A 27,409-nucleotide genomic window follows, 5' to 3' on the forward strand; every position below is an offset into this window, starting at 1 on the left:
TGACGAATTAGAGGAACATTTAATGGTACTACACCAAGGTCTCAGCAGCGAGACATATTCACTGTTCAATTTAAAACTCAGTCCCCAAAGCTCAGAGAGGTGAATCAGCTCCCCCAGGATTAAAGACTGGATCACGCGCTGCAGACCTCTGAGGACGTGACTGTCTCAGGTGACCACAGAAATAGGGGTGCGTCGCCTTTAAGAGGAACTTTCGCACTACAGTAGGACCCACGTCCCGCCCCATCTCACTCCTCCTCGCGGCCACCGCCCCGGACGCCTAGGCGGTTGCCTGGAGGAACCGGAAAGCTGCCCACTCTGGTTGGATGCCGGGCACCGACTGCATTACCCAGAAGTCTGTGCCCTCCGCATCGGCGTCATGCCAGTGACAGCCCGGAAGATGGGCGTGTCCCGCCTCCCGGAGCGGCCGAGGCGGGACTTCCGGCGTCGCCAGAGTGACGTCTTTTGCTTGTGCCTGGACTCTCCGCTCCGGCCATAGACGCTCCGAGTCTGGGGCGGGGTCAGCCTCGCGCAGGGCTCTCGGAACCGAGCCGGGAAGGACCGTACCGCACACGCCTTTGTTACTCTCCATGAGCCCCGTCGTGGGGCCGGCGGCCTTGCGCGGAGGTGTCGTCCGGGGCCGCGTCCTTCCCGGGGCCTTCGCGGGCGCGCTCTGGCCGCGGCGCCCGGAGCTGTGCGCGTTTGCGCCCGGCGGTCACGGGCTTGGAGCGCGGCAGTCAGCCCGCGGGCGCCGTGCCTGGTGGCGCTTTGGGGTTCCGGCTGAGCCCGCGGGGCCTGCCCGCTTTGCCCGCTTCTCCCCACTCGGTTCTGCTCACGGGATCCCATGGAGGCTGCGGCGCAGACGGACGGGGCTCAGGTGAGCGGAGGGGCGACGTGTTCTAGGACCTTCCTCACTTTGCCTTCATCGCTTGCTCCTCTGAGTGCAGAGCCGGCGGAGGGCGTTCAGTCCCCGCGGATATGTGCCGAGGTTCCGGGTATCAGCATCGATGGGATGAGGTGTGCAAGGGTTTCCAAGGCGCTGGTCCAAATCTTTGGAGGTGGGGATGAGTTCGGAGCGTTCAGGAACCGTAGGTCGCTCTGAATCGGGTCAGAGCAGACAGCAGGTGGTCAGGGGTCGGGCCTGGATTGGCAGCCTGAGGAGCTGGGCCTCTGTGCCAAGGGTGGTGACAGACTTATCAGACTTGGAGCAGAGGAGAGAGCTGACCCTACCCAGATCTTACCGGGCTCCCTCTGGCTGCTCTGGCTGAGGACGGAGCGTGGGCATGAGTGAGGAGCCCGCCACAGTAGCCTGTGAGTGTTGGTGGTAGCTGGCCCAGAGAGGTGGCTGGAGAAGTGCGAGATGGTGGTGGGTTTTGTATCTGAGCATTTTGGTTTAGATCATTGTTTTTGAGAGAGAGAGATCGAGGGCACAAGCAGGGGAGGGGCAGAGAGAAGGAGGGAGAGAATCCCAAGCAGGAGCTGGCTCCTTGGTCTTAGTACAGAGCTCGATCTCACAGACCATGAGATCGTGACCCGAGCCCAAATCAAGAGTCTGTCACTTAACTGTCTGAGCCACCCAGGCACCTGTTATATCTGAGGTTTAGCCAGAGTGACCAGATTTTCTGGTGTGAAGGGTGAATAAGAGAAAGGGACGAATTGTGGATTACTCTAGGGGTTTTGTTTTTGTTTTGCTTTACCCGGTAGAATGGTGGAGATGCCATCGACTGAGATAGGGAAGCTGATAGCAGGGGTCATTTTCTGTGGTTATATTGGGAGTTAGACTCTTGCATGTTTAGCTTAAGAAGTCCCTGCGACTCCGTAGTTGAGACATCAAGCTGGATGGGGGTATTTAGTTCTGGGGAAGGTACTGGTTGAAGAAGGTCAAAACGTGGTGCCCAGTATGTTGGATGTGGTGGAACTATGGGTTAAACTTAGGGAGTATCTTCAGGTCATGGCGGCATTGCAGTTAATAATGAGAAAAGTTGAAACTTGGGACTGAGGACTGGGCCTCTTGCTTAGGCACGGGGTGACAGTGTGCCTGTCACAAAGAAACACGAGCACCTCCTGGACACCGTGTGCAGAGTGGCATGGGGTGGGGGTGGGGGTTGCCCTGTAGGTGCATATGGTGTGGTCCAGAAGGTTGTTAGTGGGAGTGGCAGCCCCAGATGGGAGGAAGGGGGGTTCAGAGAGTGATGTATGTGTGAGGAGAAGTGTGACGTGACGGCGTTAAGGTTTTGTCTGCGAGGCAGGGTCGGGAGGACGCTGGGAGAACTGGCCAGCAGGAGTGTTTGGCGCCCTTCGTGCCCGCCCCGTAGCTTACCCAGCACCCACCTGCCTGCCTGGTTCTGCTCTGCACACAGTGCTCAGAGGGACGTGAGGAGAGGAGGCACTAGTGGTGCCAAGGCCCGGTATCTCCCCTGAGTTGGGAGCTGGGAGGAGGGGGAGCGGGGGTGGTCGTGTGAGTGGATAGACTGGGGAGTCCTCTTGCCTGTGGGCTCACCTGTCCCCCATCACGACAGGGCTGTGTGACCTTCGAGGATGTGTTCGTGTACTTCTCCCGGGAGGAGTGGGAGCTCCTTGAGGAGGCTCAGAGGCTCCTGTACCGTGATGTGATGCTGGAGAACTTTGCGCTTGTGGCCTCACTGGGTAAGTCCCTGTTTTATCTACTGGTGTATAATTTAGCGTCTTAAAACAGTAAAAGTTCACTATTACAGTTTCGGTGCATCAGGAATCTGGTCACAGCTTTCCTGGGTGCTTTTTGCTTAGGCTCTCTCGTGAGGTTTCAGTCAAGCAGTCAGCCAGGGCTGTGTTCTCATCAGAAAGCCAGTCTCCAGAAGAATCCACTTACAGGCTCACCCATGGATTGTTCGCAACAGTTAGTTTCCTGCGGCTTATTGAACTGTGAGCATTCGTTCCTCTTGGGCTCCTGACCTGTGGCCTCTCTCAGTTCTTTGTTCTCTTGGCCTTTCTGTACACTGTGCCTCGTAGCATGGAAGTGAGAGAGTGAGAAGGAATGCCCAGGGTGGATTCCAGCCTTTTTCTGACCTGACCTTGGAAGTGATATCCATTATTCTGTCCCTTAGAAATGGGTCTGTCAGTGCAGCCCACAGTCCAAGGAAGAGGCTTACACAGGGGCAGGAATACCGGGAGGTAGGATTCCCAGGACGATCTCAGGGGCTGCCTTCCATGGGCCCTCACGTCCGCTCCAGTGTCCCTGGGTTTGGTTCCCCTGTTTCCTAGAGGCATCTCTTTCCGTCCAGCCAGCTCAGAGACTCCCTGCCCTCTTTGGGTCCCAGAGTAGGTGCTGTGGTGCCAGGGCCGGGCCCTGTGCCATGCGTGTCCCCTCCCTTGCTGAACACTTCCAACACTTTCTGCTCAAAGTCTTACAGGAACAGGTTAGGGGTTCAGGACCCTTTCAGTCTGCTCAACAGATTCAACGTGGCTTGCACACCCCCTGGCCAGGTACCTGTCGAGATCCATGGTACCCTGGTGTCACAGGCTCTGCCCTCGCCCTCTTGCTGACATTTCCTGGGAGCTGAGGATGCCAGGAATTACAGGCACTGACACGGTCACCGCTCATGAACGTCTCAGGGCTGTTCTGCCAAATCCTTCAAGCTTCCATTTTTAACATTTCATTTTCTTCTTTTTTTTTTTTTGAGTTTATTTTTATTTATTTTTTGAGAGAGAGATAGAGAGCAAGCAGGGGAGGGGCAGAGAGAGGGGGGGAGACAGAATCCCAAGCAGGCTCCGCACTGTCAGCACAGAGCCCGATGCAGGACTCAGACTCACAAACCACGAGATCATGACTTGGGCTGAATTCAAGAGTCAGATGCTCCACTGACTGAGCCGCCCAGGTGCCCCTAACATTCATTTCCTCCTTTGTGAGGTGGCTCCACTTGAGCCACTCAAGTGCCCTGTGTCTCCTTTACAACTTCATCTTCCAGTAGTTGCCCATTGCGAGAGGGGCAGAAAGCCCTGGTGTCTGACGGGGTCGACCTGACTCCAGCCACAGTGAGCGAGGCCCAGAGAGGGCCCGGCCGTGTGGAGTCGAGGCCGGAAGAGAGCCATGTTAGTCCTGGGTTCAGATCAGACTGGCAGCCTACATCGTGTTCACCAGCGTTTCCCTGCCGGGGCCTGTCGCGCCGCCTCCTTTCTGCCTTTCCTTCCCCGGTCCTGGCACTTTGTCCACTTGTCGCTTCTCTTCTGTCTTCCATCCCCTGGCTGTTTCCCCCCTTCTCTGGCTTCCGGGTCTCGCTCCTTCTGGTCCGTCCCCTCTGCCATGCTGTGCAACGCTGGCTGTTTAGTGCGCAGTGAGTTGTGCACATCTCCTTAAACGGTCCTTAAGAACCAGCTACGCACCCGCGGTCCGGTTTGTGTGGGCGCGGACCCCGCCTTCCGCGCAGAGCTCACCCGGCACCGGCCGCCACGGCCCTGCTCCGGGAGGAGCGCGCTGGAGACCGCTTCTCTGTCCCTCTGCCGTGCCTGCCCACGCTCTCTCTCTCCTGTGACCTCGAGGCCCGGGACCGGCACTGGGCCTGGCTCCCTCGTGCTGCGGTGTGTCACGTGCACGGGTATGACGGGGCCGCTGCCGTCCCCCAGCGTCCGTGTACCTTACAGCAGCCTTTTGCTTCCAGGTTGTTGGCGTGAAGCAGACAACGAGGAGGCTCCTGAACAGAGCGTTTCTGCCGGCGTCTCGCAGCTAAGGACTCCCGAGCCAGGTCCATTTATCCAGAAAGCCCACCCGTGTGACGTGTGCGACCCGCTCTTAAAAGACATTTTGCACTTGGCAGAACGCCAGAGATCACACCCGTTGCAGAAACCGTACACACATGGCCCATATGGGAGAGGATTCCTACTCAGTACCGACTTTTCCCAGCACCAGAAGCGATGTGGCAGAGAGGATCTCTTCATAGGGGATGCCGAGGGGGCCTCACACGTGAGGAGCTGTGCCGTCCCCGTGTCGGGGAGATCCTTTACGTGCAGGGACGAGGCGATGGACTTGCTGGACAGCCCTGGCCTCTTCCAGGGCGAGACCACCGGCAGCGGGAGGAGTCCGTACAAAAGGACTGAGTTCATGGGCTCGTTCCCACCCAGCTCCAGTCTCGGCCAGCAGCGGGGGGACCATGACGGACTGGTCCTTTTCACCGATGGTGAGGAAGCCTTCCTGAACACCTTCACTCTCCTCGGCAACCAGATAAGTCAGACTGAATTAAGAGCCTTTAGATGCCCCCCATGTGGAAATATGTCCAAGGAGAAAGCCGCTCTTCTCAATCCCAGAAAAATTCACAGTGGAGAAGCATCACATGTGTGTAAAGAGTGTGGAAAGGCCTTCATTCACCTGTCTCACCTAAAAATGCATCAGAAATTTCATGCCGGAAGAAGACATTACACGTGCAGCGAGTGCGGGAAGGCCTTCAGCCGCAAAGACACGCTTGTCCAGCACCAGAGAGTCCACACCGGAGAAAGGTCTTATGACTGCAGTGAGTGTGGAAAGGCCTACAGCAGAAGTTCCCACCTTGTCCAGCACCAGAGAATTCACACCGGAGAAAGGCCTTATAAGTGCAGTGAGTGTGGCAAAGCCTTCAGCCGTAAGGACACGCTTGTGCAGCACCAGAGATTTCATACTGGAGAAAGGCCGTACGAGTGCAGCGAGTGTGGGAAATTCTTTAGCCAAAGCTCCCACCTCATCGAGCACTGGAGAATTCACACTGGGGCAAGGCCTTATGAATGCATTGAATGTGGAAAGTTTTTTAGCCATAACTCGAGCCTCATTAAGCATCGGAGAGTCCACACGGGAGCGAGGTCTTATGTGTGCAGCAAATGTGGGAAGGCTTTCAGCTGCAAGGACACACTGGTTCAGCACCAGATCATTCACACTGGAGCCAGGCCTTACGAGTGCCGCGAGTGTGGGAAGGCCTTTAGCCGTAAAGACACGCTTGTGCAGCACCAGAAAATCCACACTGGAGAAAGGCCGTATGAGTGTGGTGAATGTGGAAAATTTTTTAGCCATAGCTCCAACCTCATTGTGCACCAGAGAATCCACACTGGAGCGAAGCCCTATGAGTGCACAGAATGTGGAAAATGCTTTAGCCACAATTCCAGCCTCATTCTACACCAGAGAGTTCACACCGGAGCAAGGCCTTATGTGTGCAGTGAATGTGGGAAAGCCTACATCAGCAGCTCCCACCTTGTTCAGCACAAGAAAGTTCACACTGGAGCCAGACCTTACGAATGCAGTGAATGTGGGAAATTCTTTAGCCGAAACTCTAGCCTCATTCTGCACCAGAGGGTTCACACTGGAGAAAAGCCTTACGTGTGCAGCGAATGTGGGAAAGCCTACAGCAGGAGCTCCCATCTTGTCCGGCACCAGAGAGTTCACATTGGAGGAAAGCCTCGCCCTCACGAATGCAACAGTTTCAGTAACCCTTTAGCTACATCTCTGAAACTTGTTTAGCACGAGAAAGTTCACACCAGAGAAAGGCCTTACGAATGCAGAAAATGTGCTGTCTCCTCGTTCGACCTAATAGGACTCACACCAGAGAAAACCTCTGTGAGTACCCTTTGTGAGGGAACCATCAGCCGTCATTCATACACGTATCATGAGGACATTCCCAATAAGTCCCACATAGTTGGGAAGCTTTCATGAGGTATACTGCACTTTCCAGACTACATTCATGAGGTATACTGCACTTTCCAGACTACACAGGGCTCCTGACCGAGTTCTGTCACTGCCAGTGCCTGTGGCGGAAGCCATCTCTTTGCTACCAGCTGTCAAGGTCCCACAGCGAGTGTCAGTCACTCCGATATGCTCAGGGAAGGCAGACCCCCGTGCTATCTCTCCTGTTCCCTGGAAGGAATCACGAGTGTTCGGAGCCCAGTGAGGCCTTCGCTTCCTCCCCCATGACTGGATTGTGAGTGGACATGATCCAGGTCTGGCCAAAAGGATTTGAACTGGAGTCTGCTGAGGATTTCCAGACAGGATTTCTCGTCATGAGCGATGTTGACTGTAAACATAATAACCGTGGCTCATTCGTCTTGCTTCCACATCATCCAACTTTAGAACTGGTTGCCCTATGCTGCTCTGATCTGTGCAGTGATACTTTGTGTGTGTGTGTGTGTTGGGGGGAGGAGGGTCTATTCACTGTGTGGAATGGATTGAGAAAAATTTGGGTTCTTCAACATGAAGGGAGGAACACCTTTTGTCTACACCAACTTTATGTGCCTCAGAAGGGTCAGCAGATGGCAGAGAACAAATCTCAGTCTTGTTGGTCTAATTTCCATTGTTGCCCAAGGCTTTGCTAGAAAAGAGTGAAGAGCTTTGGGTGCCTCATCCTGTGGCCTGGAAGCAAGTTTCCTTTGAGCCCAGAGTTCATTTTGAGGAGGCCTAATTGGTGTGAAAATCCCCAGGGCTTCTGGAAACAACATGAATTGGGTCTCTTGTTCCGAGGGAAATTCCCATATTCCCCAGCACTTTTCAGGGATTTCTGGCTCCTGGATCAGCCAGTCACTGGTGTCCCTGATATCCAGAATCTCACAGGGCAAGGTGGGATCATAACAGGTGCAGAAACACTGAGGTAATGGAGTGGGGATGAACGTGGCAAATGAGAGGATATGTATGTCTTCTCCAGGAGGCATCTACAAATGTCCATGTGATTGTTGAGGGATGAGAGTGTATAGAACTCAGGACCTTCAAGCAGTTGTATCTCCTGTGGCCAATGTCAATGTCTCAAGCTTTGTGGATTCCTGTACCTCTCTGGGCTGATGATGTGGCCGTCAGTACCTGGGCAGGAACCTCAGCACTGACAAAGGAGAGCTCCGAGGATAGGGCTTCTCTGACCCCGCTAGCATTCCTGGGGACTGAAGTGGACATGGATTTCATTGCTCCCCAGTTTTTGCTGACTTGAGGCAGGGTTCATCCTCCTAAACTGTGGGGAGAGGGATATGGTAGAACCAAAATAGTTGGCAGGTGTGACTTTCCAAGAGGTAAATAGGGACTTTATGGGGAACGTTTAATTCTCAAAACTTTGTTGAAGTATGACCGACATGAAATAAACTGCACATATTAAAGTATGAAATGTGTTTCAGCATGTGTATATACCGGGGAAGCCATCACCACAGTCAAGGTAACGAACTTATACTCACACAACCGAAAGATCTCTCATACCGCTTTATAATCCTTTTAATACCCTTCTCCACAATTCAGAGGCAACAGCAAGCATTTTCTAGAATTTTATATAGACAGAATCCTATGGTATATACTTCCTGGGGAAGGGGGACTCTAGCCTTTGTCACTATCCACAACTATTTTGAGATGACTCCATCTCATTGCATGTATCAATACGTTGTTCATTTGTATTGAGTATTATTCCACTGTATGCATATACCACAGTTGGTTTTTATCCATTCAACTATTAGTGGATGTTTGGATTGTTTCCAGTTTGGGGCTGTTACAAATAAAGCTGCACTGAGCTGAAGACGTGCACAAGTTATCACTTGGTAACATTTCACTATATAGATATAGCACAGTATATCTGCTCACCTACTGAAGGACTTCCTGGTTGCTTCCAAGTTTGACAATTATGAAGAAACCAGCATACATTTGTGTGTAGGTTTTGGGTGGATGTCAGTTTTCAGTTCTTGGGCTCAAGCCAAGGAGTGTGATCTGCTGGATCATACAGGAAGGGTATGTTTAGATTTGTAAGAAATAGTCTTCCAAAGTGGCTCTACCATTTTGCATTCCCACCAGCAATGAATGAGAGTCTGTTGCTCCACATCCTCATCAGCATTTGGTGGTGTCAGTGTTTTGGAATTCAGCCATTCTAATAGGTGTATCGTTGTTGCTATAATTTGAAATTCCCTAAAGATATATAAATATAATTTTCACATTCGTTTTACACTGTCTTTTGCAGAGCAGAATTTTAATTTTAATCAAGTCTAGATCACTCACTTTTTCTTCCAAGGATTGTATTTTTAGTATATAAAAAGGCATTGCCAAATCCAAGGTTCAGTCTCCAATGTTATCATATAGGTGTTCTGTGGTTTTGTGTTTCGCATTTAGGTCTGTCAACCGTTTTGAGAAAATATTTGTGCAAGTATAAATTCTGTATCTAGATCATTTTTTTTTTAATGATTATTTATTTCTAGGAGAGAGAGAGAGAGACAGCGTGAGCAGGGAAGGGTCAGAGAGAGGGAGTGACAGACTCCTAAACAGGCTCCAGGCTCTGAGCTGGCAGTCAGCACAGAGCCCGACGCGGGGCTCAAACCCACGAACCGCAAGATCATGACCTAAGCGAAAGTCGGACGCTTAACCGACTAAGCCACCCAGGCGCCCCTAGATCATTTTTTTAAACATGAGGGTGTCTAGGGGCGCCTGGGTGGCTCAGTCGGTTAAGCGTCTGACTTCAGCTCAGGTCATGATTTTGTGGTTCGTGGGTTCGAGACCCTCCACCGGGCTCTGTGCTGACAGCTCAGAGCCTGGAGCCTGCTCAGATTCTGTGTCTCCCTCTCTCTCTGCCCGTCTGCTGCTCATGCTCTCAAAAATAAATACATATTTAAAAAAAAAACAAACATGAAAATGTAGTTCCAGCACTGTTTGGTGAAAAGACTATCCTTTCTCTACTGAATTGCCTTTGTTCCTCTTTCAACAATCAATTGACTGTGTTTCTGCTGATCTATTTTAGACTCTGTTCCAATTTTTTTCCTGTCTATTAAGATAATTGTCTGGGCATTGGGTGAGTTCTTTGGGGAGAGGGATCTTGTTCATTTGGTATAATCCATTAATTGATATTCAGATGTCAAACTAACCTTGCATTTCCTGGACAAATCCCACCTGGCCATGATATATGATCTTTTGTATATGTTGCCATGTCACTTTTCTGATACTTCGTTAATGTATTTTGCATCTATGTTGATGAGAGTTAAGGTTTGGAGATTTCTTGTGATAGCTCAGTGTGACTTTGCTATCAGATGAATCCTGACCTCATAGAAAAAGTTGGAAGCATTTTCTCTTTTATTTTATGGAAGAGTGTTAGAGTTTGAAAGATTTGTAATATTTCCTTAATATTTGCTAGAATTAATAGTTGGGGAGAGGGAGGGAGGCAAACCATGAGAGACTCTTGAATACTGAGAACAAACTGAGGGCTGTTAGCGGTGGGGGAGAGGGGAAGGGGGGTGATGGGCATGGAGGAGGGCACTTGTTGGGATGAGCACTGGGTGTTATATGGAAACCAACTTGACAGTAAACTATGAAAGAAAAAAAAATATTTGCTAGAATTACTTAGTGAAGGCACATGAGCCTGGGATTTTTCTCTTGGGAAGACTCTCAATCAATTTTCAATCACAATTTACTTAGTATAGTCCTATATAGGTTTTCTACTTGTGTTAGTTTGGGATAATTGGTGTCCTTTTAGGAATTTTTCCATTTCAACTTAATTGTCATAATTTGGGAGGATAATGATTTTTATAATATTCCCTTAGGATACTTTTAATGTCTGTAGGGTCAGTAGTGTCTTCATTCCCACTGTAGCTAATTTTTTTCTTTGCCTATCTAAAGTTTTGTCAATTTCATTGATCTTTTGAACCAATTTTTGTTTCATTGTTTTTTTTTTAATGGAAGAATAATTGACATACAGTATCACATTAGTTTCAGGTGTACAGTATACTTATTCAGTATTCATATACATTACAAAATGGTCACCACAGTCTAGTTACCATATGTCATTATACAGTGTTAAAATATTACTGACTATTCCCTATGTTCTAGACTGCATCCCTGGGTCTTACTTATTTTATAGCAGGAAGATTGAATTTCTTAATTCTCTTGCCTGTTTATCCTCATTGCCCTTCTCTCTGGCAGCCATCAATTTGTTTTCTGTATCTATGAGTCTGTTTCTGTTTTGTTCCTTTGTTTTGATTTTTAGATTCCAAATGTAAGTGAAATCATATGGTAGTTTTCTTTGTGTGACTTATGTCACTTAGCATAATATTTTCTAGGTTTATCCATGTCACAGATGGCAAGATTTCATTATTTTCTATGGCTGAATAAGAATTGTGTTTCTCTCTATATAGACAGGTGGATAGATAGCTATGGATCATTATATAGAGAGACCATTACATAGGATGTTTATATAGATAAATAGTGAGAGAGAGAGAGAGAGAGAGATGTATATCTCCACACACGTACCACATCTTTGTCCCTTCATCTGTCAGCAGACAATTAGTTTGCCTCCATATCTTAGCTATTGTAAACAGTGTTGCCATGAACATAGGGGATCACATGTCTTTTTGAATTAATGCTTTCAGTTTCTTCAGATAAATACCTAGAAGTAGAATTCCCAAACCATATAATATTTCTATTTATGATTTTTTAAAAGGAAGTTTCATACAGTTTTCCATAGTGGCTGGTACCAATTTACATTCCCAATAGTGCACAAGTGCCAATAATTATTTCTTGTCTTTTTGACAATAACTATTCTGAGAGGTGTGAGTTTATCTCATTGTGGTCTTGATTTGCATTTCCCTGGTGGTCATTGATGTTGAACATCTTTTATATGCCTGTTATCCATCTGTAAGTCATCTTAAAATGTCTTCTGGTCTTCTGCCCATTTTTAAATCAGATTTTTTAACAGTGAATTTTATGAGTTCTTCATATATTTTAGATATTAACTCATTATTGGATATATAATTTGTAAATATCTTCTCCCACTCAGTAGGTGACTTTTTTGCTGATGGTTTCCTTTGCTGTGCAAAAGCTTTTTAGTTTGGTGTCTTATTTATATTTGCTTTTATTGTCCTTACTTGAGACATTGAAAAACATATCGCTAAGACCAGTGTTAACAATCTTACTGCCTATGTTTTCTTCTAGGAATTTTATAGTTTCAGGTCATATATTTAAGTCGTTAGCCAGTTTTGAGTTTAGTTTTATATATAGTATAATAAAAGTGTTCCAATTTTATTCTTTTTCATGTAGCTGTACAGTTTTCCCATTTATTAATAATAATAAATGTTCACCATTTATTAAATAGGCTGTCTTTTCTTCATTCTATATTCTTGTCTTTGTCATAAATTAATTGACCATGTAAGTGTGTGTTTATTTCTGTGGTCTCTATTCTGTTTCAGTGATCTATGTATCTGTTGATGTGCCAGTACCATATTATTTTGACTACTTTAGCTTTATTTTATTTATTTATTTATTTATTTATTTATTTATTTATTTCTGAAAGAAAGAGAAATAAAAAATGAGCAGGGGAGGGGCAGAGAGACAGGGAGACACAGAATCTAAAGTAGGCTCCAGGCTTTGAGCTGTCAGCACAGAGCCTGACATGGGGCTCGAACCCACAAACTGAGATCACGGCCTGGGCCGAAGTCGGACACTTGACCAACTGAGCCACCCAGGTACCCCTGACTACTTTCACTTTATAGTATAGCTTGAAATTTGGGAGCATCGTATCTCCAGCTTAGTTCTTTCCCAAAATTGCTTTGGCTATTTGGGGTCCTATATGGTTCCATGCAAATTTTAGGATTATTTGTTCTGTGAAAACTACAGTGGTATTTTGATAGGGATTGCATTGAATCTGTAGATTGCTTTGAGTAGTATGGACATTTTAACAATGTTAATTCTTCTAATCCATGAACATGAATTATCTTTCCATTTATTTCTGTTGTCTTTAATTTCTGTCATCGGTGTCTTGATAGTTTTTATAGTATAGGCTGTTCATCTCCTTGGTTAAATTTATTATTTTATTCTTTTTGATGCAATTGTAAATGGGATTGTTTTCTTAACTTTCTGCTAGTTTGTTATTAGTGTATACAAATGGACCAGATTTTTGTATATGGATTATGTATCCTACAAGTTTACTGATTTCATTTATTCTACTAGTTTTTGGGTGGATGTTTTAAGATTTTCTTTTTTTTTCTTTTTTTTAATGTTTTTTTATTTATTTCTAGGAGATAGAGAGAGACAGCATGAGCAGGGGAGGGTCAGAGAGAGAGGGAGTCACAGACTGAAACAGGCTCCAGGCTCTGAGCTGGCAGTCAGCACAGAGCCCGACGCGGGGCTGGAACCCACGAACCGCGAGATCATGACCTAAGCGAAAGTCGGACGCTTAACCGACTAAGCCACCCAGGCGCCCCCGTTTTAAGATTTTCTATATCCAGTACTTTCTTTCCAATTTGCATGCCTCATTTCTTTTTCTTGTCCAATTGCTGTGGCTGGGACTTCCAGTATGAACTGACTGAAAGTGGCAAGAGTGGGCATCCTTGTCTTGTGCCTGATATTAGAGAAAAAGCTTTCAACTTTTCACTGTTAAGTATGATTTTAGCTGTGGGTTTGTCATCTATGGCTTTTTTTATATTGAGGTACATTTCCTCTACATTCACTTAGTTGAGAGTTTTTGTCATAAATGGATGTTGAATTTTTTCAAAAGCCTTTTCTGCCCCTACTGAGAATGATCATAGGATTCCTATCCCTTATTTTGTTAATGTGGTGTATCATGTTGATTGATTTGCTGATATTGGACCCTCCTTGCACCCCTGGAATAAATCCCTCTTGATAATAGTCTATGATCCTTTTAAGTTATTGTTGAATTTAATTTGTTAATATTTTGTTGAGGACTTTGCATGTATCATCATCAGGGATATCGGCCTATAATTGTCTTTTTTGTAGTATTTTTGTCTGGTTTAGTTATCAAGGTTTTGTGCGTCTGTGTGTGTTCCTATTTTCTAATTTCAGTGAATTTTGTTCTAATCTTTATTATTTTATTTTTTATCCTTGGCTTGGGGTTAGTTTGGTCTTATTTTCTTGTTTGTTTGTTTTAACATAGAAGCTTAGGTTATTGACATCTTCTTTTATAATAAGCTGTTTAAAGTTATACACTTACCTCTAATCATTTACTTTAGCTGTGTCATATTGATTTATATATGTAGCGTTTTTACCTTTATCTAGCTCAAAATATTTATGTTTTTAAAGAATCCCTTGTAATTTCTCTATTTACTCATAGGACATTTGATAATATGTGGTTTAAGAAGTCCCTGTTACATTTGCAGGGCTAATATCACAGAGCAGGAGGAATGCTTTTAATTTTTCAGTCGAGAGTCCAAGTGTTATAATTAAGGTTTGAAATGGGGGGTAAATCTATTGGGTATTTTAAATATCTTACATTCTAAAGAAGAGACTGAGCAAAGCTGTCAGTGTTTAATGTAGAAAGAGCAATCCCCATATCAGGAATCGGTGAGGATGACCATCGGTAGTTAATTCACCTTGAGTGCGTAAGGCAGGCTATTAGCCACATTTTCTTCCTCAGAGCATCCTCATTGATCTGAATTGAGGGTATTTTCTTTATCTTGGATTTGGTTTCATAAGATAGGACAACTTTTTTTCCGGTGTTCTGGGAAGAGTCTACAAGTGACTTTGTCGATACAATGTTGATTGGGAAGTGGGCCATCAGCTGTTTGTCCTGTCTTGTTTTTATTCTAAAGCCCTTGCAAAATGTACTGCCCTGTGTTGTAGTTCAGCTGAAGGGACTCTTTAATATTCTAATTTCTGTCTTCAGATCAGGTCTCTAACTTCAAGTTTAATGCCATTGGTGAAATTCTATCGTTTTACATTAGTTGTTATGTCAGCACCACTGTAACTCCCAATGTAAGAAGGTATTTCTCTAGTCTGTATTGAAAATCTATAGCTTCATCTTTTTAAAATAATTTTGGCTCATTGGCTAAACTACTGTGTCATCGATTTTTGTTATAAATACTTCAGGTATGAGTTTTAGGAGACTCGGACTTACTTTTATGGCAATTTCATGACCTTTGGAAAGAGGACTCCTGTTGGTCCTTTGCCAATCAACTTCTGCCATTCATGATTGGGCACCTGAAGTGCCAACCAACATGCTTACAAAGTCATGTAAGTTAGGTGACCTTGGTTTGTAAGCACTGTAAAGAATTCTAAGCTCTTTTATGAATACCTGGTGGTCTTATTTGGGTCGAAGGGAATCTTCAGTTTTACCTCTTAATTCAGCTCAAGTCCAAGGCTTAAATTTTATAGTTTCCTGCATGCCCGACTCACGGGAGGGGTGGATGCGTAGCAGTATCCACCAAACTGGCATTTGGGGTTTTAAGGGAGTTCTTGGGAAAATGGGGCCCTGAACAAAGGGGACAGGAGGGGGAAGACGTGCCAAAGGGGAGAGACCAGGAGGATGGGGGGCGGGGAAGCAGCTGGATGACAAGGAGGGAGGGATTACCGACGGAATGGTCGCCTTTGTTACTGCTGAAGTTGGTCAAATTGCTCATTAGTTTTGCCCAGAGAATCTTTTAGTGATGCACCTTTTGACTCAGATTTTAGTTGGAATATTCTGAATCCTCATAAAAACAATACGGTCCATTGGGCCTGAGATGCCTTCTTTCCTTAACACATCGAATATCCCCTCAGAGTGACCACTGAAGGCCCAGATTCCCCATGGTGTAGTTACAATATTTAGAAAGATAGGCTCAAGAATTAGGATTTGAACAGCAGTGCATATAAAAGGCAGGAGTTTTTCATGGGAGAGGAGAGGATTTAGACCTAGACCACCCTATGAGAGCAGACAATGGTTGGTAGGAATATAATGCTTGCGGACCTATAACCCTCAACCTAATGATTGGCTGCCCTTTTTTTTTTTTTTTATGTTTTTATTTATTTCTCAGAGAGAGACACACACACAGCATGAGCAGGGGAGGGTCAGAGACAGAGGGAGATACAGAATCCGAAGCAGGCTCTAGGCTCTGAGCTAGCTGTCAGCACAGAGCCCAGCGTGGGGCTCGAACCCACAAACCATGAGATCATGACCCGAGCCAAAGTCAGACGCTTAACCAACTGAGTCACCCAGGCGCCCCAATGATTGGCTGCTTTGAATCACACACGCATAATCTGTGCCCCTGGTATGTGGATAACCTGAGAGAATTCTCTCTAGATTATAGTCCAGCTCTCAATACAAAAAAAAGAAAGAAAAAGAAAAAGAAAGTGGAAGGAAACCTCACTTGTTTCATTGATGACCTGCGGCAAAGTTCATCCAGAGAGTTGCCAGTTCAGTGGGATCTGCAAACACACTGGTCCGTGAGGCTGGCTTGAACCGCTGGCTTATCAACAATATGGTGATGCCTGTGTTCTACCCTATGACTCAACTTCTTAGGACAACAAACTTTTAGCACAGAAAAAAAAATTACTCAAAAGACACCACAAAGGCATGAAGAGGAGTGGCCTGACCCACTGGGGGCCCCAAACAACTAAGAACCAACAACACAACCCAGGTGCCAAACAGAATGAAAAGCCAAGAAACTCAACACGAAGAGAGCAGATTTCCCAAATCTTCAAGGATTTGACTTGCCCTTAAGGCACAAGGGACAGATATGTGGGTATGGCCCTGGGTGGGAGGCTGGGACAGGCAATGCAGAGCAGATCTCAGCGGGACTTTCCTGATAAACATCACAGATGACACAACTTTTGCAGTGAGCACATCCGACTTACCTTGTTCCTCTGTCCACTGAAGAATGACTACTGAGACGCAGGCTCTACAGTAGTGTGAGCTGGGGAACTAATCAAGATATACAGTGTGGGAGTTCTTACAGCCTTTCTTAGACTTATGTTCTTAATCTGAATTTCTCTTCAAATTTTTTCACTACTTTGATATTAGTTGAGGAGCTCATGCGCCCCTCCTGCTTAACTGTTAGTAGTGTTGTTTTACATCTGTCTGTTTTCCATATTCAATGATATGGAATTGCATACCACACACAGATCTTGAAGAGGATTCTCACCACGTTTAATACATATCCACTCTTCAGGAAATTCATCACAAAATTTATACTTGCATTTTTGCATTTTTGTATTCAGTATACACCCAAAAATGGGTAATAGCAACTTAGGCAAGAATAGAAAACATTGCCTTTTCAATCTCAAGTCCATGTCAATTTGTTTGTCATTCACAAGTCAAAACTCATAACTAAGTGTATGTTACAAACAGGCTTAACTCTGGAAAGGTTTGCAAACTTGTGAATTAACAATAAATTGAACTTGGTATAAGATACCAAAAAAAGAAAAAAAAAAGATTTTTCCGTGTGCCCACAAGGGAGAACTTCTAGACACCTCAAAGGAAGCCAGAGCTGCTCTCTTCTAGTGTTTGGTAAGTCTGGCATGCAGGAATTGGTGGACTTTCAGAAACAGGCGTGTTGCAGAAGGGATGGGCTCTCCAGGTGTTGCCGTGGTCCCTACTATCGACTGACTTTCCAAAGCAGGGTTACCGAAGTGACGCCCTTGCTGATAGATTGTTACCTGTGGGGGTGGGGGGCTGTCTTTCAGGACTGGGGCCTGAACGGATGGACTGAATCTTGCAAGCTTGGAACGATCAATGATCTGCTGATTTTCAGAAGCTGAGTTGCTGGGGTGAGGCTGCTGTTCACTGGCTGGCTTTCAGTGGCCATCTAAGTTATCTCTAATAAACTTTGGTTTATTGTTCACAACTTTAGAATTTGGCCAAAGGAAACTCTTTTCCTTCTCTGAATATGAAAAATAAGCACTTCAAATCTTAGTCCCCTCTTTGGCTCTTACTCAGCTAAGCCAGCAGGAGAGATCATAAGGCACTTTCCAGAAGGTCACTTATGAGGCTTTGATTTTGAGCTAATGTTGCCACTAAGTAATTTAACTGCCAATTACAGTGCAAAAAATAGCTATAACTGCTGGCTTTCTGTAATGTGTTGTAAAAGAGCTAAACACATAATATGTACTGCGTCCTGACACCATTGATACAGGACAAAGTATATGTGCTGTAATCACAGAGGAGCGGACAATTCTATCCCTTTTGGGTGCCACGCACCTACTGTTGTGCCTGCAACTCTTTACATGCTCACTGAATATTTGCAGATCAGTAAATACACAACAGCCCAACTTCCCTATTCCTTTTTACCTTTTTGGCAACTCTTTTTCAATATTTTCCTCTCCCTACAGGCTGTTAATGCACAATATTTTCAAGTACTAAAAATCGGGGCACCTGGGCAGCTCATTTGATTAAGCATCCGACCTCGGCTCAGGTCATGATCTCATGGTTCGTGACTTCGAGCCCTATCTCAGGTTCAGTGTTGATGGTGTGGAGCCTGCTTGGGGTTCTCCATCTGTCCTTCCTCTCTGCCCCTCTCTCACCCTTGCTTTCTCTCTCATAATAAATAAATAAACTTTTAAAAAATCACATTTTGGAACCAAACCATAAATGTAGCCAAGGTTTCAGCAAGCTCCAGTCTCCGCTTCATTCTCTGACCTCTCAACTCATTGTCTCCTACTCAAACTTAACTGAGATCTCAACTTTCCCCCTACTTGTCACAGCTATGTTTCTCTAGAACGATTTTGCCGCTCTCCTTGAAAGAATACAAAACCATTTTTAATAGCATTCAGTAATATCCATTTCACAAGTGTTTTTCCAGACATAATATCAGCCCCCTATGCATTCACTGCTGCTGCAGTTACAGATGAAATGATAAACACTTCCCGGCAAATTGTCAAGAAGGCGTACACTGCTCAGGCAGAAGCTGGCATATGCTAAGTCTCTTTTCAGACAGATTTCAGATCTTTAAAAAAGGACGTATCTCACAAATACAGTAATAAATACCTGAATTAAAGTACTGGAACACCATCAGTGACTATACAGGCAAGAAAAATGTCTTCTGTGGGAATTAGAGGCACATCGTCACCCTTTCTAACTACTTCAATGTCGTCCTGACACCCTTCCTCCAACTTCCCCATCACAGCCCTGTCTGGAAGCTTTCTTACTGAAACTACTGAAGCCTAGAAAAAGAACTCCAAAGAGTCAATGTACACATCCCTCGCAAGCAACAAGTTAACTGAGAGCTCTGAGGGGACGCCGAGTAACTTTACGGCATGCTGAGTCCCTTCCTCTGTGCAGCCTTTTGGGAAAGTGCGGAGATTCACGGAGTCTGAAACAACAGCCCCCATACACTTCTGACTCGCTCTACTCTGCGCTCCGAGGACAGCTGGGTATCGTCCCTTTAAGAACCAGCAAGCCCCGCCCCCTTTGGAACATAGAACTCCATTTCCCAGAGCTCCTCGGATTCTTTCACGGCTTTTAGTCTGTCGTAGGAAAGACCTACGTTCTGAGTCTGCGCAGTGACTTCGTGGAAACTACATTATCCCGAAGCCCTGGCGGCGGCGGCGGCGGCGGCGGCGGCGGCACGAGCCCCACCGCCCCCGCCAGAGCGACGCTTAGCCTAGGGCCGTTTTCCTGCGCGTGCACCGCGTGGGGGCGGGACTTCCGGCGACGCCTTTATGGTGTCCTGCTATTCTGTAGTCCCCGGGACTGTTCAGTGGCTTGGTGCGTCCGGAGTCCTCATTCCCGACCGACGTGAATGGAAAGCGCGAAAAGAGGCCATGCCCCCGCCGCAGAGGCGGCTGCAGGATGTCCTCGTCTCCGCCCGGTCGCCCGCCGCTCTTCTTACTGGTTGGAGGCGGAGGCCGCGCGCGTGAAGCCCGCGCAGGTGGGTGCTGAGACCCCCGGGCTCTCGGCCGTCCGCCCCTTCCCCCTCCCATCCCCCCGCCCGCTCGGTCCCGGTAGTCAGGCCTCTGGGACGCGAGCGGAGGACGTCCTGGTTCGGGGTCCGGGTCCCGCCCCTTGCGGTGGGGCGGTGGGAGGTCCCGCAGGGGCTCCTGACTGGGGGCCGCGGGGCTGGGAGGCGGGGCGGAGAGTCTCCCGCGGGGGCGGCGGGGGCGGCGGGATCCTCCGCAGCCGGGATCAGGGGCCGGGAGGGCGGGGGTGGGAGTCGCACGCCCTGAGGTAGGAGGTTAGGATAGGGGAGAGCAGGCCCGGGGACGGAGGCGGGGAGCCTGCTGGGAGACCAGTGCAGGGCACCCCGGGCACTCATGGGGGCGGCTGGCCCAGGGCGGCGATGGAGATGCGAGGAGATTCTGCAGAGAGTCGGGCAGCAGAGCCGCGTCTCATGTAGCTGTGAGCGCAAGCGGGGAGCGAAGGACCAAGTCAGGGTTTCTTTGCCTGAACATCTGAAAGAACGGAGATGGGGAAGCGAGCCCAGGGGGCAGGTTCCGGGGAGCTCCCGAGTTCGGTTTTGGACGTGTTGATGCTGAGATATCTGAGGTGGGGGCTTCCCGTGGGCAGGTGGACGTGAAGGTCCGGAGAACCGGGAAGGGGGACTGGGCTGGAGCTGTCCAAGGTGTGGGGGGTGTGCACTGCACCAGGGCCTGGCCTGAGGATCCGACCGAGGAGGGGGCCTTAAGGTCGTTATTACTGGCGGGCTCTGTAGTGAGTGTCAGGAGGGCCGAGACCTGGAGTGTCAGGGGATTCGCCACCCTCGATGTTCCCTCCGTAACGGAGCGCTCCTGACGTAGAAGAGCCTGGGTCTAGACAAGAATGTCAGCATACGGCAAGTTTGCTGGCCTGGGTGGAGACGGAGGTGGAGATTCACGGCCTCGCATGACGGACGATCCCGGGAGACAGTCCCTGTGAGGTAAAGAAGTAGCCAGATTTGTGGAGCAGATGCGTCCCAGACGGCGCACTGCCCTCTGGCCACCCCCACCCTTGAGGCGAGAGGATGGAAGGGGTGCTCCCTCCCCGGCCCTTGCCAGAGCCCCTCAGGGGGTTACTAGCAGCTCAGCTTGTTTGTTGAAAGGAGGAGTAGCTGAGCTTCCTGCTCAGACTCTCCCTGCAACTCACAAAATTTAGAATGTATGAAACATTTATTAAGACATCAGCCAACCAGCATTTAGCTAAGTATGTACACATAGGTAGGCAACTAGAAATGAACGCATTCGATAAATTAAGCAAGGCAACACTATACAAATTGCAAATTTAATTTATCCATGGTATTTGCTAATAATAGAACGTTATATATTACATCTTTTGAAAATCTTAATCAGAAGTAACAAATCCACGTTTTTATGAACCCTATCCTTTTATTTGCAGCGAAAACATAGAGGATTGTTACCCTTTGGATAGTTAGTGTGCATCAATTCTGTTGAATACTGTTAGCTCTGTGAGGTGGGGGCCATTGTTAACCCCATTTTAGAGGAAAGGAGTTGAGGCTGGGAGGTTAAGTCCTGCTGAGCCGCTTCGCTGGTAAGAGTGGCACCGAAGTCGGAGGAGCTGAGAGCTTAGGGCAGCAGGCTGGGGGCGCTTTGCTCCAGGCAAGGTAGGGGGAGTGGGGTCCAGTTCAGCGTGTAGGATCGTGCCGTGGCTGCGCCTTCTTATGGCCTCCGTCTTCCCACAGGTTCCCATGGCGTGTGCAGAACTGCTTTTGGACCCTGTACAGGTGAATGGAGCATGCGACAGACCTTCATCCACCCCAGTTGTCACCCTAAGGGTTTTGCCACTCCCATGTAAAGAGTGATGGTGTCCTGAGATTGTTCCTCCTGTTCTCCCTCCCTTGGGACCAAAGTCCCTGTGGTCTCACCAAAGCCCAGGGCCTCGAACTCAGCCCTGGATTCTATGGAGCGTTGGGCATTTGTGACAACCGATGGGGTAAGATGTGGAGGGGTGTCCCAGGCACAGGACCCAGAATGTTCAAGTGATGGGGGTGAGAGTGAGTCGGAACACTCAGGGAACTGCGAGGCTCTTACCTACAGTGGGAATAGGGGCCGGTGGGGGAGTGCAGGTCCACAGTTACAGCCTGAGGTGCGGGGCTCCCAACCTGACGGAAGTAGGAGAAGGTTCTGAGCGGAGGAGCCAAGTGACCTGCCCCTGAACTTTACAGGCTGCATTCAGCTGCAGTGTGCAGGAGAGCCTGGACGAAGGCGGGCATAGTGGCCCTGGGAGGGGGCCCTTGGACTGTGCAGGTGACCTCTGCTGATGGCTGCACAGGGCTGGTGGCTGTGGAGTAGAGGACCGGCTGCCTCTGGAAGTGTTCTGGATGGAATAGCCCACATTCAGTGATGTGAAAAGCAAGGGCGCCGGGGCACGAGGTGGAAGCGGGTGTCAGGGACAGCCCCAAGGATTCTGGCTTTCTCTGGAAGGATGGATGTTCTGTCCATTGGTGGGGAAGTCAGGTTTTGTCACTGATGCCACACGTTCCAGAGTCTCCCGACTAGAGGTGCCCGCTCGGCAGTCGGACACGCAGGTCTGGAGTTCAGGAGCGGCTTCCAGGTTGCAGACAGCCAGGGACGGTGGCCGGCGTGTGCACTATGGTGTAGCTGCGCATGTTTCCAGAGGGGGCATCGTTAGGCTGAGGAGGCAGGAAGGGGAAGGAGATTTGAACCTCTTCCCGGAGCCTGGATGGTGGTGGAGGACGTCGCAAAGGCAGACGAGGAAGCAGAGTAGCCATGAGGGGCGTGCCCACGTGTGATACAGACGAGGAGTCTGAAAGGCTTCTGAGGGTCAGTGAGGTGCAGTAGGTGTTGAAGCATCTCCACGAAGGAGGTCAGCTGTCAGTGAGCTCGGGGCCAGGGCACATGATCTTTCCTTTATGGTGACTCGGTCAGGCCCGCCAGCTTCGTTCAGGCTGGTAGGTTAGTTGAGGTTAAAATGAAGCAGCCAGGAGCATTGCTGGGCCTGGGGTGCGGAGGTCAGTGTCGCTGGGCTGCGCGTGCGGGTCAGGTAAAGACAGGCTGTGACTGCTTGGACAGCGGGGCAGTGATGACGCAGCAGAGGGCCGGGAGTCCATGAGGTGCTCACATTAGGTCTGGGAGGGGAGAACCACAAAGGGACCCTGGTGCTGGGGAACTTGGGTTTCCGGGGCAGGATGGGGAAATAGGATGCTGATTCCGCTTGCACAGTACTGCCGGGTTCCGCCTGCTCGGGGTGTGTTGGGAAGGCCCAGAATTACCCGCAGAGTGGGCTGCGGTCTCAGTAACCGAGTTGTAGAAGCGGAGGGACCGGATATGGAGAGAGGTTCAGACCAAGAATGATGGGCAGGCGAGGAGGGGTGCTTATGGGAGAGAGAAAAGTTGACGTTGTGTTGGCTGGGAGGCAGGATCGGGGACCTCAGCATAATTTACCGCTGAGAGAGCGCCCCCACTGCGGGCCCAGAGCCTAGGCGGGGCTTTCCTGCACCTTCCCCCGCTTGTTTTACTGAGCTCCCCACACACACATTGATCTGTGGCAGTGAGGAGAGGGGAGGCGCCAGTGCCACCAGACCCTGTATCTCCTCCACACTGGGAGGTGGGGTGCAGGGCAAGGGCAAGGAGGGGGTGGAAGGAGGTGGGGATACGAAAATTCTGGAGAGAGAAGCTGCACATCGATTGACCCTTACCCGTTTTGTCAGGGGCTTGTGGTGTTTACAGACGTGGCCGTGCACTTCTCCCAGGAGGAGTGGGGACTCCTTGATGAGGCCCAGAGACACCTGTACTGCAGCGTGATGCTGGAGACCTTTGCACTTTTGTCGTCACTAGGTAAGGCCCTCGCACCCACTCCCATGTCCGGGGCGCAGCTCCGGCTCTCCCCTTGCCCGGGAGTTAGGAGCTCTGGCTTTCCCCCAGCCACACCACAGCCACTACTTCCCTTCTGGTGTCTTAGCACACGGTTCGGGGGGGTGGGGGTGGCTGTGGCCACTTCTCCAAGTTTGTCGGAGAAATCCTAGTGGCCTTGCTTGTCCTTAGTCAGATAATTCTTTTCAGAAGCACGGAGCCTCTGTGCTCAAGGTCTTCCCGTCCTTGCTGACGTTTCTTTGGGGCACGCCTGTCTCAGAACCTTCAGCCACCAACGTGCTCTCTCTCGGCTCTGTGAGCGCCTCCTCTGAAGTTCTGTTTTAGAATGTGGGATGTCGTGTGTTGGATCAGTCACTTTGGGGGCCCTGCTGTCCACTCTGATTCCCTGCGTTTCATCTAAGGTGGACCCTTCCAGGTCCCATGTAAGTGCTCATCATGAAGAAGTGGAGGGGCCTGGGTACCTGACAGCATGGCCTTACTCCATCAGTGGCAACAGGAAATGGCCCTGGGGCTGCGGAGCTGGGAATGGGTGTGTTGTCACAGCTGGGTTTACCATCGAGTGATGCCAGAGAGCAAGCTCATACCTGATTTCTACATGTTCTTTCCCATCATCATTTCTAACCTTGCACTCTCCGGTTCCCCCACCTTTGTGCCCCACCCCCACCCCCACCATCGTCTTTTCCCTTCTGCACCCTTTGCAGTACACTTGACGTATGACCTACCCTTGAGGTATTGTGATGGCTGCACTTGTCTTTAAATAGTCTCTGAACGGGGCGCCTGGGTGGCTTAGTCGGTTAACCGTCCGACTTTCGCTTAGGTCATGATCTCATGGTTCGTGGGTTCGAGCCCCGCGTCGGGCTCTGTGCTGACTGCCAGCTCAGAGCCTGGAGCCTGTTTCAGTCTGTGACTCCCTCTCTCTCTGACCCTCCCCTGCTCACGCTGTCTCTCTCTCTTTCCTAGAAATAAATAAAACATTAAAAAATAAATAAATAGTCTCTGAACACCAGCTACTGTGTTGCAATTACACATTTCTGGGCGTGGACACAGTCTTCTATTGAGTGCTCACCAGTCACCAGCAGCCATGGACTTGTTGAAAGTCATTTGCAGAGGAGGGAGCTGGGGATCCCACCTCTCTTCCCCGGACTCACTCCTTCTTCATGTCCTTGCCGAGGGTCAGGGCTGTCCGATCGTGGGCGCTGGCCGGGCTGAGCTCTGTACAGCAGGCCCTCTTCTCACCATCCTGAGTCTCCCTGGCCCATGAGCAGTCCCATGGCCTCATCCGTGGGGTGTCTGACACACATTCCCAATGGGGCTCCCTCTTCCCAACAAGGTCAGCGTGCGCTTGCATTTCTCTGCTTACAGGTTGCTGGCACAGAGCCCGGGACAAGGAGGCCCCTTCAGAGCACGGTGTTTCTGTCGCAGCATCACAGGTCAGGACTCCACAGCCAGACCCGTCCATCCAGGAGACCCAGCCCTGTGAGACGTGTAGCTCACTCTTGAAAGACCTCTTGCACTTGGCTGAGCAGGACCGTATACACCCCGGGCAAGGCCTGTATGCTTGTGAGGGAAAGCGTTACCAGCAGCAAAAGCATCAAATTAGAGTGGAACTTTCCAGAAGTGCTGAGGGGAGGCCTTCATTTGTGAAGAACTGCAGAGGTCACATGGCAGAGACGACCTTTACATGCAGTGAAGAGAGGAAGGACTTCCGAGCCAGCTCAGGCCTGCTCCAGCAGCAGGTTCCTCACGTTGGAGGAAGTCCACACTGGGACACAGCAGGTGGAGAGGCCTTTCAGAATGAACAGAATTATTATAAGTGCACTCAATGTGGGAAAACCTTCAGTCATAAACATGTACTTGTTGACCATGAGAAAATCCACACTGGAGAAAAGCTTCATGGGTACAGAGAATGTGGGAAGGCCTTCCTAAGAAAGTCCCACCTCCATCAGCACCAGAAGGGCCACGAGGAAGGTCAGCTTTATGAGAACCCAAAATGTGGAGGCTGTCTTCCACAGATGCCTGCCCTTGGTGACCACAAGGGTGTTCACACGAGGCCGAGGCCTTTTGAGTGCAGCCAGTGCGGGAAGGCTTTCCTTAGACTGTCCCAGCTCGTTGGTCACCAGAAAATCCACACAGGAGAGAGGCCTTATGGTTGCAGTGAATGTGGAAAATTTTTTAGGAATCGCTCTACGCTCATTAGACATCAGAGAGTCCACACTGGAGAGAAGCCATATGAGTGCAGTGAATGTGGGAAAGCCTTCACCCGCAAACATAAGCTTGTTGAGCATCAGAAAATCCACAGTGGTGAAAAGCCTTATGAGTGCGGAGAATGTGGGAAAGCCTTCAGCCGCAAAGACAAAGTTGTTGAACATCAGAAAATTCACACCGGAGAGCGGCCTTACAAGTGCAGTGAATGTGGGAAAGCTTTCAGCCGCAAACATAAACTTGTTGAGCACCAGAAAATCCACACTGGAATAAGGGCTTATGAGTGCAGGGAATGTGGCAAATTCTTTATGGACAGCTCCTCACTTGTTATTCATCAGAGAGTTCACACTGGAGAAAGGCCTTATGAGTGTGGCAAATGTGGGAAGTTCTTTAGGTACCGCTTCACACTCATTAGACACCAGAGAACTCACACTAGAGAAAGGGCTGATTAGTGCAACAATGTAGGAAATCCTTTAGTTGCAACTCCACGGACTCATTAGATGTCAGACAAATCACAGTAAAGAAAGGCCTTATTATTATTAGCTAATGTGGGAAATTTTTGTGTTACAGCTCCAGTCTCATTGGACACCAGAGAGTTTACACTGGTGTGAGTCCTTATGAGAACTGCAAATATGGGGACATCTTTACCTACAGCTCTGGCCTCGTTAAAGACTGGCAAATTTGCAAAGGAGAAATGCATTATGAGTGCAGTGAATGTGGGAGAATCTGTTGATTTGTGTCACTATACACTAATTTGCATTTAATTTTTATTTTCTTGGAATCTTGCAGTATACTTTTACTTGGTTGCTTTTTATTACATTTTTGCATAAAGGGAATCCCAAAGTATATCCTTGTGTGGCTGCTTAGAGATTATCTGTATTGTGTTCATTCTTCTTTATTGCTGAATGGTATTCCATTGGGCGTATGTGCCACTGTGTGTTTATTTATCTATTAATGGACACGTAGGTTGTTTCCAATGTTGAGCTGTTACCAAAAGAACTATGACCATTCATATATAAGTAAATATCTGAGAGTGTAGTGTTGCTCATAGATGAATGTTTAACTTTTTAAAGAATTGGCCAAACTGGCTTCCAGTATGAGTATACTATTTTGTATCCCACCAGCCGAATGTTAAGAATTCCATGTGGAACACATCTTTGCCCATGATAGATCTAGCCAGGCTTTTTATTTTTTTATTTTATTTTTTTTTTAATGTTTTTTATTTATTTCTAGGAGAGAGAGAGAGAGAGAGAGACAGCATGAGCAGGGGAGGGTCAGAGAGAGAGGGAGTCACAGACTGAAACAGGCTCCAGGCTCTGAGCTGGCAGTCAGCACAGAGCCCGACGCGGGGCTTGAACCCACGAACCGCGAGATCATAACCCAAGCGAAAGTCGGACGCTTAACCGACTAAGCCACCCAGGCGCCCCTAGCCAGGCTTTTTAAAGTTAACAAATGAGTGTGTCATAGTCTTATTTTAATCTGGATTTCTGTCACAACTAGTGGTACTGAGTGTCTTTTTTATGTGTTTATTTGCTCTTTTGGGGCAAAGTATCTAAATTTATTAACTTCTTTATTACCTAATTATTTTAATAGTTAATTTTAGACTATTTTGGATTTAGAGAAAAATTGCTAATGTAGTACAGGGAGTTCCCATATTCCCTACACCGAGTTTTCCCTACTCTTAACATGTTACATCAAGGTAGCACATTTCTTGCAATTGATAAATGAATCTTCATACATTATTGATAACAAAACTCATGCTTGATTCAGATTTCTTGAAGTTTTTACCAAGATTCATTTTCTGGTCCA

The 27,409-nt window shown here is 48.2% G+C and overlaps 2 protein-coding genes across 4 annotated transcripts; both read left to right on the forward strand.

Moving 5' to 3' along the window:
* Positions 1-592: 592 nt before the first annotated feature.
* Positions 593-8,754, forward strand: ZNF304 (zinc finger protein 304). The gene is made up of 3 exons (XM_039219019.1): positions 593-874; positions 2,517-2,643; positions 4,632-8,754. Exons 1-3 carry the CDS (start codon positions 842-844, stop codon positions 6,449-6,451), a joined length of 1,980 nt encoding a protein of 659 aa, XP_039074950.1. The 5' UTR covers positions 593-841; the 3' UTR covers positions 6,452-8,754.
* On the forward strand, positions 2,608-26,775 carry LOC120221560 (zinc finger protein 17-like). 3 transcript variants are annotated; one of them, XM_039219021.1, is made up of 4 exons: positions 2,608-2,643; positions 21,247-21,288; positions 23,236-23,362; positions 24,761-26,775. In XM_039219021.1, the coding sequence occupies exons 2-4, from the start codon at positions 21,253-21,255 to the stop codon at positions 26,050-26,052; spliced, it is 1,455 nt and encodes a 484-aa protein (XP_039074952.1). In that variant the 5' UTR covers positions 2,608-2,643; positions 21,247-21,252; the 3' UTR covers positions 26,053-26,775. The 3 variants fall into 3 exon arrangements, with proteins under 3 accessions (XP_039074952.1, XP_039074951.1, XP_039074953.1); XM_039219020.1 differs by lacking the exon at positions 2,608-2,643 and adding an exon at positions 18,410-19,503; XM_039219022.1 differs by lacking the exons at positions 2,608-2,643; positions 21,247-21,288 and adding an exon at positions 21,369-21,497.
* The last annotated feature ends 634 nt before the right edge of the window (positions 26,776-27,409 follow it).

This window comes from Hyaena hyaena, unplaced genomic scaffold (genome assembly GCF_003009895.1).
Source record: "Hyaena hyaena isolate Hyena2069 unplaced genomic scaffold, ASM300989v1 scaffold_787, whole genome shotgun sequence".
In the NCBI taxonomy this organism is placed as follows: domain Eukaryota; kingdom Metazoa; phylum Chordata; class Mammalia; order Carnivora; family Hyaenidae; genus Hyaena; species Hyaena hyaena.

Coding starts and splice junctions, on each gene's coding strand:
- LOC120221560 (XM_039219020.1), top strand. CDS start 19,375: ATGGAAAGCGCGAAAAGAGGCCATGCCCCCGCCGCAGAGGCGGCTGCA. Junction 19,504..21,246: donor CGCGCGTGAAGCCCGCGCAG/GTGGGTGCTGAG, acceptor GTCTTCCCACAG/GTTCCCATGGCGTGTGCAGA. Junction 23,363..24,760: donor TGCACTTTTGTCGTCACTAG/GTAAGGCCCTCG, acceptor CTCTGCTTACAG/GTTGCTGGCACAGAGCCCGG.
- ZNF304 (XM_039219019.1), top strand. CDS start 842: ATGGAGGCTGCGGCGCAGACGGACGGGGCTCAG. Junction 875..2,516: donor CGCAGACGGACGGGGCTCAG/GTGAGCGGAGGG, acceptor CCATCACGACAG/GGCTGTGTGACCTTCGAGGA. Junction 2,644..4,631: donor TGCGCTTGTGGCCTCACTGG/GTAAGTCCCTGT, acceptor TTTTGCTTCCAG/GTTGTTGGCGTGAAGCAGAC.